Source organism: Neovison vison, chromosome 6 (assembly GCF_020171115.1).
Source record: "Neovison vison isolate M4711 chromosome 6, ASM_NN_V1, whole genome shotgun sequence".
Taxonomy (NCBI): Eukaryota; Metazoa; Chordata; class Mammalia; order Carnivora; family Mustelidae; genus Neogale; species Neogale vison.
Window position 1 is genome coordinate 5,987,963 of NC_058096.1, and position 12,086 is coordinate 6,000,048.

General features: G+C 39.5%; 1 protein-coding gene and 1 pseudogene across 2 annotated transcripts in view; both read left to right on the plus strand.

The window, feature by feature from the left end:
• Nucleotides 1–12,086, plus strand: part of BRWD1 (bromodomain and WD repeat domain containing 1) — a 111,103-nt gene that overhangs the window by 10,800 nt on the left and 88,217 nt on the right. For both annotated transcript variants that reach the window (XM_044250915.1, XM_044250916.1), the window contains exon 5: nt 11,319–11,469. In XM_044250915.1, the coding sequence (XP_044106850.1) occupies nt 11,319–11,469 (151 nt within the window). The remainder of the gene's footprint in view (nt 1–11,318; nt 11,470–12,086) is intronic.
• LOC122908289 lies at nt 1,892–3,525 on the plus strand (annotated as a pseudogene).

The following is a 12,086-nucleotide window of genomic DNA, read 5'->3' on the forward strand; positions in this document are numbered from 1 at the left end:
TTTTAAGATTTTATTTATTTATTTGACAGAGAGACATAGCAGAGAAGAGAGGGAACGCCAGCAGGGGGAATGGGAGAGGGAGAAGCAGGCTTCCCGCCGAGCAAGGAGCCCCAATTCGGGGCTTGATCCCAGGACCCTGGGATCATAACCTGAGCCCAGTCGCTTAATGACTGAGCCACCCACACGCCCCCCCCACCCCTGTAAGTGTGCAGTATTACCTGTTCTTTTTGTGAATGTGGAATCTGAAGTTCTAGAAAGTACCTTGTCCAGGGTCCCATAACTAGTTAGGTGGAGCTAGCTTGTACTTTTAACCACATTGCCTGAGGGGCAGAAGAGTCTACTACCCTCTTACTCAAGGACCTGCTAGTTAAACTACCACTTGTATATTTCAGGCTGGATTCCACATTGAGAAACTTGTTGGAGAAAGACATTGTGGTAGAGCCCCAATGTAAAGCCTACATTTTGCCGATATTAAATTTTGCCCATATTTATATGTAAAATGTTTGAGGATCTTGGTGTTGGTAGTGGTCTTTATTGGGGTGGGGGTATCTGAAAATCGATGTAATTTGTTCATTAGTCTTTTCTATGAATTCTGACCAAAAGTGTCCTAATATTAAATAAAAATTGCTTTTTATTGTAGGATATTTAGAAAATGCAAAAAGCAAAGAAAAAATAGAAAAATCATGAAAACAAGAGGTGATCATTTTTCTTCATGCATATACTCTAACAAAAATAGGGTTTTTTTGTTTGTTTGTTTGTTTTTTTTTTTGAGAGCACATGAGTGCAAGGGTTGGGGTGGGGCAGAAGGAGAGGGAGAAGCAGGCTCCTTCCTCACTGAGCAGGGAGCCAGGCCCTACGGGGTCTAGGAGATGCTCTATCCTGGGACCTGGTATCTTGACCTGAGCTGCAGGCAGATACTTTACCTACTCAACCATCCCAGCACCCCCCAAAATAGGATCTTTAAAAAGATAATATTTTGAGAATTCCTTTCCATTTCTCTAGATAATTTTATCTAACCTTTTGTTTGTTGGGCATTTGGTTGGTTTCTAGGTTTTTTTCTTTTTTTTTTTTAAAGATTTTATTTATTTATTTGTCATAGAGAGAGAAGCGAGAGCAAGCATAGGCAGACAGAGTGGCAGGCAGAGGCAGAGGGAGAAGCAGGCTCCCTGCCAAGCAAGGAGCCCGATGTGGAACTGGATCCCAGGATGCTGGGATCATGACCTGAGCCAAAGGCAGCCGCTTAACCAACTAACTGAGCCACCCAGGCGTCCCTCTAGGTTTTTTTCTGTTAGTGATTCTGTGCATACCAAAGTAAGATCTGTGAGTTTATTTACATCTTTTATAATTGTCACTTGTCATAAATCTCTAGAAACTTAACCATTGAGTAAATTTTTTTTTTTTAAGTTTGTTTATTTATATGTAAATATGAGCTCTACACCCATGGTGGGGCACAAACTCATGACTGGGACACCAAGCTCTTCTGACTGAGCCAGCCAGGTGTCCCTCAGTAGTTAATGTTTGAGTCATTTTTTTGCCAAGTACTACTCAAAAGTTGAGGTTCACTGTATAATTTCATTTACTTTTAGCAATCCTGTTACCTTGTCTGTATTGTGAATTCTTGTTTGAGGTGAAGCTGGAAGGGATAAGTCACTTCAGTGAGGTAGTATTCGTAAGGCGTGGACCCAGCAGTGAGCCCACTTTGTGTGATAGTCATTCAGGAATGTGGGATGCATTTATTCAGTAAAGGAGAGCCTGTTGTATTCAAGATTCCAGGGAGACCGGTGTGGATGAGATGGACAAAGCTCCTGGTTTCCTGGGGCTTTACATAGGGGTAACTAGAAGTAGCAGGCAAGTTACTGTAATACAAATTCACGTAGTTTGTGAAAAGGATTGGGAAGGGTGGTGGGGAGGGACAGCTTTTGTCCATGGGGTGACCTGTGGCTTGAAGGATGAAGAAGGAAGTGAAGCCGTGAGAGGATCAGGAAGGAGCGACGGCCGCCAGTCTTAAAGCCTGCAGAGCTCTTTGCCACGTCTACTGCGGGAATGAAGACCACTGTCAGCAATCAGACTGTTGACATCTCGGATGTCAACATCACTCTAGTTGACACAGTGTTACTATGAAGGGCCCCAGGGGAACCCTGAGAAGAGTTCAGTCCCATCAATATAGAACTCAGTCTCCTTGGAAGAAGAAAAGGCTCCGAGTTGAAGACTGGTGGGAATGAGAGCAGAGCTGTCCACTGTCCTTGCTGTCTGTAGTTCTGCACACGAGGTGATCAAGGGCATTATTACACTGCGCTTCCTTTACAAGATGACGTCTGTGTATGCTCCCTTCCCCGGCAGCGTTGTTATTCAGAAGAACAGTTCTCTGGTGGAAATCTGAAGTTTCTTGAGTGAAAAATACACCCATCTGTGGGTTTGGATATGGCAAGGTGTTGCTTGTTCTGTATTTCAAGCCAAGGAGGATGAGTTAATTCTTGAAGGAAAGGACATTGACCTTGTATCAAACTCAGTTGCTTTGATTCAGCAAGTGATTGAGCAAGCCACAGCCTGTAAAAACAAGGATATCCGAGCATTTTGGGCTGGTATCTGTGTTTCTGAAAAAGGAACAGTTGCGCAGGCTGATGAATAAGATTTAAGTTGTCTAGCCACAGAAACAGAAGATAACCAGATAATTTTTCAGCCTTATTTATGATATTTTAAAGATGTAAAGATGTAATAAAAGTGCTAATATGGGGCTTTTTCTTAAATCAATAATCCTTCCTAGTTGGCAATTAAACGATTGTAGAAGTAGAAAAAACAAGACAAAATTCTTCATAAGGATGGTGACCCAGCAGTTAACATGCTTAAGACTTTTTTTTTAAGGAAGTTTGTTCTGCAGCTGTTGATAATATCATCTTTTCTGAAATGCCTTTTTATATCTTACCTGCTTTCCTACTTCTGTCTTACCATTTTGTAAGAATTCTTCATCTCTCTAGCTTCCTTTAGTCAGCCATGTGTTGTAGGTCCCTGTCCCAGCTTGCAGGCTGCTTTTACTTTTGTTGGGAGCCTTTTTTGGAGTTTTTTTTTTTTTTTTAAACAGATGTTTAAGAGTTTTTACTTTGATAACCGTGTTAATCTTTATTTTGTGTTTAGGGTTGTCCTTAAAGCATTTCTGCACCCAAAGATTAATATTATAAAAGGTGGTATTATGTATCTGTTCATTGTTCTTTTTTCTAGTCCATTTGTAATTCCTTTGTAATGTCTTCATGTTCAGTTGATTTGAACATATGGTTGGTGTGAGGTATGAATCCAGCTTTTTCCAAACTGTCAGTTTGCAAGTACCATTTGAGTCTTCTCTCCTTTCTCTACAGGGACTGTGGTCATCATTATGTACTGTATTCTTGCTGACTTTTTTTTTTTAGGTTTTATGTATTTGTTTGACAGAGAGAGATCACACGCACAGCGTGCGCACATGCGGGGGAGCAGTAGCAGAGGGAGAGGGAAAAATAGGCTCCCCACTGAGCATGGAGCCTGATGTGGGGCTCAATCCCAGGATCCTGGGATCATGTCCTGAGCCGAAGGCAGACGCTTAACCGTCTAAACCACCCAAGTGCCCTTTGCTGATTTTCATCTAGACTTTCTTCTCCATTCTTGTAACATTGTATACTATGTTAGTGATCAGATTTATGATACATTTTTTATTAAAATGGTTTATCAAATTCCTTTTGCTCAGGATTTTAACCCACTGAGCCACCCAGGCGCCCCTTGCTCAGGATTTTAGCTCAAAAAGATGATCCTTAAATACACAGTGTTCTGCTTTCAGCTAGTTAGGAAGGAATTGGTTCTGAGCTATAAGTTGAACCAGTAGTTGTGCAGCTCTGGATCCTTTCTGGCTTGTTACTCGTTTGGGGACTAATACTTCTATTCTGAATAGAGCCTTAACTGTATTAAGAATTGTTTCCTACACTGCAGGATTCTGTAGCCAAACCTAGAATCGCATTAGGTGCAGGGCTTTTATTTGACTCTGTAAGCTCATTTTGTTTGTGTTGAGTTTCATGAATTTGATTTCAAGACATAGCTAAGATGAATAGGTTTTATTTCTGTTGGAATATGGCAGACTTCTTGATGAAGTGATAAACTAAGTCTGGCTAGAAGATACTAATACTGAAAACTATGATCTTTGTTCATGTGGCTGAAGTTATTACTTGACTGGCACATCACTAGTTCGTATCTTCTGTAGTCCATAGTGTGTTTAAAACTCCTACATTTTGAAATGTCCTGCCTCTTCTGCATTAATACATCTTGTGAAATAAGAAAAAAAGAGGGTTGACTTTTTAGGGCATATTTGTCTCTTCATTAAGTTCCGTGTAGAACCCAGACTTTGATTAGTCTTCACACAGGTTCATTTTAATTAGGTTTTGCTTAGAAAATTTAATTATTTTCATATGTTACGACAGAATAATCTCAAGTTTAGTGGTGTCTTTTCGGAAGTCAGCTGATTTATGGATAAAGCCCCTGATTAGTTTGCCTTTTATATTGTATTCCTTTCAGATGATCTTACTTGCCATTGTGATGATCAGTCAGAACTCCCTATCAGGAATATTGGAAATCTTAGGTACTCTTCTTATGAATAATTTGTAATTTGGAAAAGCTTTTATAGGCTAGAAAAAGGGCTCACTGTTTTGCTAAGTAAGGGAAGAAGAAAATGATATTAATGGGTTACACAGAAATACTAACTAAGGATTTATGTCCTCGTTTAGTATTGGCTGAAACATGAATAGCATTTTCCAGACAAGTCTCACTTTATGGGATGGCTGGTGGATGACTTATCCTCAGATTTTCAGGTTGGTGGGCAGCGCTGGTAGGATTGTTGTGATTGCGTAGCACATGATAGAAGGTTTTTGGGATGCTTTTCCTGCTTAGAAGCAGTGGCCTAAATAATAAAGTTATAAAGAGATCTTATAAGTCTGTAGGGGAATTGATACAGAGATTTAATGGTGTCATTAAGGCCTTAGTCTCTATCTTTTTGATTGGGCACATTGATGTTTTGTTTTTTTCTCCTCAAACTTAGGTTGCTGTCATATCCTAGAAATGATGGGAGGAAAGGTTCTTTTATTAGGAGAAGAGACTTTCTGGAGCAGGGGTTGCTATCCTAGAAATGCTGGGAGGGAAGGGTTTTTTTTATTAGGGAGGAGAATTTTTCAGGAACATTCCCTTGCCCCAGAACGTTTCTTCTCCATTTCTTTGGGCAGGAATACCTCACATAGCCTCCTGGTTACAAAAGAGCATCCTTTCCAAGTGGGGGAGATAGTGGCTATAGGGTGAGCAAAGCTGGTCTCCAGGAAGCTAAAACTAGGTGTCTTTCCTGAATTAAAAGCAGTGCTTTTGAGTGAAGGATCTTCGTGCCAACACTAGACCACTTCTCTGCCTATGTCCTTTTGTATAAACTAAGGGTTAAGTTCTTTTCTCCTCTTACATCTATAGCAATATTTATCTTGCCATTGACTAAACTTGCATTTCTTTATAAAGCTTAGAAAAGAGGCCAAGAACAACTGTGGCATCAGAGGCTGAGGAGAATTACTTATGGAAGGCATCCATTTTTTTATTCTGTATCAAAGACTTTGTTGTCACGTCTTGTTTCATTGTGGTACTGTGTGCCTGTTATATAGGAGTTGTGATGTGATGTGGTAGTTCATATTTGTATGGAATCAGAAGAGACCCCGAATCGCTAAGGAAATGTTGAAAAACAAAAATAAAGCTGGCGGCATCACCTTACCTGATTTCAAGCTTTATTACAAAGCTGTGATCACCAAGACAGCATGGTACTGGCATAAAAACAGACACATAGACCAGTGGAACAGAGTAGAGAGCCCTGATATGGACCCTCAACTCTATGGTCAATTAATCTTCGACAAAAGAGGAAAAAATATACAGTGGAAAAAAGACAGTCTCTTCAATAAATGGTGCTGGGAAAACTGGACAGCTATATGTAAAAGCATGAAACTCGACCATTCTCTTACACCGTACACAAAGATCAACTCAAAATGGATAAAAGACCTCAACGTGAGACAGGAATCCATCAGAATCTTAGAGGAGAACATAGGCAGTAATCTCTGATATCAGCCACAGCAACTTCTTTCAAGATACGTCTCCAAAGGCAAAGGAAACAAAAGCGAAAATAAACTTCTGGGACTTCATCAAAATCAAAAGCTTCTGCACAGCAAAGGAAACAGTCAAAAAAACAAAGAGGCAACCCACGGAATGGGAGAAGATATTTGCAAATGACAGTACAGACAAAAGGTTGATATCCAGGATCTATAATGAACTCCTCAAACTCAACCCACACGAAACAGACAAACACATCAAAAAATGGGCAGAAGATATGAACAGACACTTCTCCAATCAAGAAATACAAATGGCTATCAGACACATGAAAAAATGCTCATCATCATTAGCCCTCAGGGAGATTCAAATTAAAACCACATTGAGATATCACCTCCTCGTAAGGTTTCTAGATGTAGTTTAATGGAGGGAAAGCTAAAGGTTAGATTATGTACATATTAAAGATATTAACCATTCATTCTAGACCTGATTATGGTATCCTAAACTTAACAGAAAAAGCTACTCTCTCCCATAACTTTCCAGTTTGACCCGTTATCGAGACTCTGCTTCCACGTTACAGCTGCTGCCCTGGGCTTGAAGAGGCGCGTGCTCACAGTTTGATTTGGTGACCGTGACAGTAACACAGTGGTCCTAGGATTATGGCTTATGAACTCTTTGAGACTGACTGGCTACAAAAACAAGATGATACTGACTGTGGCTACAAGAAATAACTTGATGTTGGAAGGAACTTAGTTCTGAGAACGTTGTCAAACTGCCTTACTCATTGAAGTCGCTGGTAGAGACTATTCCCAGCCTGTGGAGGACTTGAAAATACTGATGGAACATTATTTATCATTGGTTTTAGTAATAATCAAGAACCATTTTCTTTTTTAAGAACATAGTTTGAGAGTGAGAGTGCATGTGCACACAAGCAGGGGGCGGGGCAGAGGGAGAGGGAAAAAATACCTAATGCAGACTTCATGCTGAGTGTGGAACCCAGCGTGGGGCTGGATCTTACCAGGCTGAGATCCTGACCTGAGCAGAAGTCAGGAGTCAGTTAATGCTTAACTGACTGAGATGCCCAGGTGCCCCTTGTTTTTGTGTTTTGAGCTTTTCTCTTTAAGCAGTCTCTACACCCAGTGTGAGGCTCACACTCACAACCCTTTTCTTTTCATTTTTGTTGTTTGTATTAGGACTAGAACCACCATACTTTACAGAAATACCTTGTTTTATACAAAAATAGGTTAACCTCCTCCCCCTCAATCTTTGATGATTATGCTGGAATCTTCAGAAATGCAGTGAATTTAATTTTCTTAATGGGATTACAGCTGTTGCATGAAATCCATGTTCCTGCAACACCTGGACTTGGTCTAAGTACACATGCCTATGTCGAAGGCTCCTATTACTTTAATGAACTGTTTTATTGCTGCTTCAACTCAGGCAGTGAGTATAATCTAGAAAGTTCCCCTTCTCGATCATTTTAAGAGATAAAATAAGACCATGTCTAGCACTTGGAAGCACTCTGTTTAAAATTTTCTGTCCAAGATGGGATAGGGAGGGAGAACAAACCATAAGTGACTCTTAATCTCACAAAACAAACTGTGGGTTGCTGGGGGGAGGGGGGTTGGGAGAAGGGGGGTAGGGTTATGGACATTGGGGAGGGTATGTGCTTTTGGGTAAATTGGAAGGGGAGGTGAACCATGAGAGACTATGGACTCTGAAAAACAATCTGAGGGGTTTGAAGTGGCAGGGGAGTGGGAAGTTGGGGTACCAGGTGGTGGGTATTATAGAGGGCACGGCTTGCATGGAGCACTGGGTGTGGTGAAAAAATAATGAATACTGTTTTTCTGAAAATAAATAAATTGGAAGAAAAAAAAATAAAAAAAAAATTTTCTGTCCGTACCTTTTCTATTAGAGAATTTGTTTTTAGCCTTGTCTCTCATAGCTTGTCTTCAAGTGTAAATCTCCACTCAGGACACAGGCTTGGTTGTGTAACCCCGAAACTTAAAGCCAAATATATCTTATCTATCCCACCTGGATAGTAGAAATCTTACAACTATTAGAGTGATTTTCTGCCTTACAGAAGCTATGTTGCCATTGCCCAAAGTCCTTTTGTCTTTCTTAAGCTTTTTAGATAGGTTATTTAGGTGGATCAGTGCAAGTTACTTCAGTGGGGGTTTTGTTTTCAGATTTGCATCACTGACAAATTCTTAGATCTGTAATTTTCTTGGCCCCGTTGTAATTGCCTTCTAGTTCCTCCTGTCTCTTCCCTCCTGTGATGAGCTCATTACCTACAAGTTTTTGGGCTTTCACATGCGATACTTTGAAGCACAGAGTGCTGATTAGTATTAAGGAACACTTTGATGTCTATCTGAGCTTTGATAGGCCTTTTGGAGTTTTGCTGTGGGATAATCTGTCAGTGTAGGAAACAAAAGTCAGGTTGAAAAGTTGAAGATCTTTTATTTAGCCTCTTCTCTCACAAGGGCTTATGAACAGAAATTTTAAATATTCTATTTACTTGAGAGAAAAAGAGAGAGTGGGGTAAGTGGGAGGGTCAGAGAGAGGGGGAGAGAATCTCAAGCAGACTCCATGTTGAGCATAGAGTCCTATGTGGGGCTCCATCTCATAACCCTAAGATCATGAACTGAGGGTGGGAGGTGGGGGTACCAGGTGATGGGTATTGGAGAGGGCATGGATTGCATGGAGCACTGGGTGTGGTGCAAAAATAATGAATACTGTTATGCTGAAAATTTAAAAAAAAAAAAAAAAAAGATCATGAACTGAGCTAAAATCAAGAGTCAGACATTCAACTGACTGAGCCACCCGGGTACCCCACAACAACATTATATTGAATCCAGGCTTATTTTATATTTGAATTAATGTATAAGAATCAAAAGTGAGATCTTGAAGTATGTTTCACATTTTCTCTGAAGCAGGGTTTCTCAGGGAGCTTGAAAAAGTGTGTGGGGCACTGTTGGTGTCAGAGCGGCATGGAGAATACTGTTGGCAGTGATGGAAGGGAGCCTGGGCGCAGTGTGCCTTGCCTGTACAGACAGTCCTGTGCAGTGATGATTTTTGTCTTTCCTCAAATGTTGGTAATGTCACCATTGAGAGACCTCATCTCATGAGTGAGAAACCTTAACACAGCATTAAAATTCAAATCAGGCAACACTAGGCATCTTTAGAAGTTGAACTTACACAGTACCTCTGTGTTTTTAATTTTTTGAAATACATATGACCTGAAGTAAACTGCATGCATATTTATAAAGGTTCAGGTTGATGAATTTGCATGTGTGTTAATGCTGATGAACCCATCACAATGAAGATAGTGAACATTTCTGTCACACCCCAGAATCTCTTCTTCCCCTCTGTAATCCCTCCTGCTTTTCTTTTCTCCCCGTACCCAGGGAGATCTGCCTTCTGTCATGATATATTAATGTGTATTTTCTAGAGTTCTATGTTATATAAAATGATACAGGGTATGCTTTTTTTCTGGGTCTTTCAGCGTAATTATTTTGAGACTTCATCCATCTCCTTGTGTGTTATTAATGGTTCATTTAAAAATTTCTTAAAATCTAAATTCAGTATAATTAACATGGAGTGTATCATTAGTTTCAGAGGTAGAGTTCAGTGATTCATCAACTGCATACAACATCCAGTGCTCATTCCGTCACATGCCCTCCTTAATGCTCATCACCCAGTTACATGCTCCACCCACCCACTCCTCCTCCAGCAACCCTGTTTATTTCCTAGAGTTTAGCATCTCTTCTGGTTTGCCTCTCTCTATATTTTGGTCTTAATTTTATTTTTCCTTCTCTTCCCCTATGTTCATCGGTTTTGTTTCTTAAATTTTACATGTGAATGAAATCAAATGGTATTTGTCTTTCTCTGACTTATTTCACTTGGCACCCTATAGTTCTATCCATGTCAGTGCAAATGGCAAGATTTAGTTATTTTTGATGGCTGAGTAGTATTCCTGTGTGTGTGTGTGTGTGTGTGTGTGTGTATGAGAGAGAGGGAGAGAGAGAGACATGTCTGTTCAAATCTTTGCCTGTTTTTAAAAATTAAGTTTTTTTAAATAATTGAGTTTTGAGAGTTTTTTATATCCTAGATAGAAGTAATTTAGCAGAGATAAGCTTTGTTGACACGTTCTTTCAGTCTGTGGGATCTCTTTTCATGCTTTGAACAGTGCCTTTTGAAAAACCAGAAGCTGTTAGTTTTGATGAAGTCTGTCTGTTGGTTGTTGTGTGGATTGTATTTTTGTTGTCTTCAGAGATCTTTGTCTAACACCAGGTCTTAAAAGATTTCTCTAGTGATTTCTGTGATAAGTTTTGCAGTTTTAGATTGTGCATTTAGATATGTGATCTGTCTTGAGATAATTTTTGTTTATGGTGTGAGGTATGGATCAAAGCTAGTTAAAAATTTTTGTTTTGGCAAATGGATATCCAGTTGTTCTAGCTGTTTGTTGAAAAGATTATCTTTTGTTTTTTTGTGCTTTTGTTAAAAATCAGTTGTCCTTACATAATGATTCCTGTACGTTGGTATTGTTTCCATACATCAGTTTTGTTTTTTAAAAAAAACTGCTTTGGCTTTTGTAGGCCACTTGCATTTGAATATGAATTTTGGAGTAAAATTGTCAATTTCTGCAAAAAAGCCTGCTTGGATTTTGATTGGGATGGCTTTCAACCTATAGATCAGTTTGATGTTTATTTATTTTAAGAAGTTTTATTTATTTATTTGACAGAGAGATCACAAGTATGCAGAGAGGCAAGCAAAGAGAGAGGGGGAAGCGGGCTCCCTGCAGCCTGATGGGGGCTCCATCCCAGGACCCTGGGATCGTGACCTGAGCCGAAGGCAGAGGCTTAACCCACTGAGCCACCCAGGTGCCCCCATGTTTATTTATTTTTGAAGATTTTATTTATGTATTTGACAGAGAGACAGAGAGGAAACACAAGGGCGGTAGTGGGGAGGCTTCCTGCTGAGCAGAGAGCCTGATGTGGGGCTCAATTCCAGGACCCCAGGATCATGACCTGAGCCGAAGGCAGATGCCCAGTGACTGTACCACCCAGGTGTCTCAGCTGGCTGTTCATTTGGATTTTCTGTAATTTCTTTCATCAGTGATTTGTAGTTTTCATTGTACATGTTTTTCTCATGTTTTGTCAGACTTATCCCTAAAGGTTTAATATTTATTGAATAATATTGTAAATAATGTTTTTACAACTTGTTCTCCAACTTAGGTCTTGTCCAATAAGCATGTGGCTCCTGATCATCTGTTGCAAATCTGCCAACGCATTGGTCCCATGTTGGATAAAGAAATTCCACCCAGTATTTCAAGAGTCACTTCTTTACTTGGTGCAGGAAGGCAGTCTTTGCTACGTACAGCAAAAGGTACCTTAATTTGAAGAAGTGTTCTGCTTTGTAGCTTAATAATAATTATAATTGTGAAGTAATGTAAGCGTTGTGGAAGAAAGGCGATATGTAACTATAAACCATGCTGTGGACTATAAAATTCTCTGCATTTAGCATAGACATTGAATTTTACTACATAAGTGTTTAATGGGTCCTTCTGCATTTAAAAAAATGATTAAGGTTTAGATGTTAAGTGAAAAAGCTTGAATTTATTCTGAGATGTGTTTGAGGTTTTATCGATGTGAGTTATTAATTTTCCATTTTGTAGCTCACTTATAACTTCATTGAATGTAATTGTATGTGTCTAATAAACTCTTTAAATGCTAGAAGTATTTTATTTGGTATTTAGATTCTGAAAGCCCTTTGTAATAAGGGGAAGTGATTTTCTAAATTGGTAGCAGTTTGAAACAAGCACCAAATATGTACAATTGCATGGTTCTTTTTCATCGATTTTAATTTTTTTGCAAAGTTATGTGGTAGCAAAATGTTTGGAATTGCTGTTCTTTTTCTGTTAGCTTGGTATAAATCACTTAGATTAAGTATATGTATGTGATACGATCTATGTATATGACGTGGCTTAACTGCTAATGGGCAAG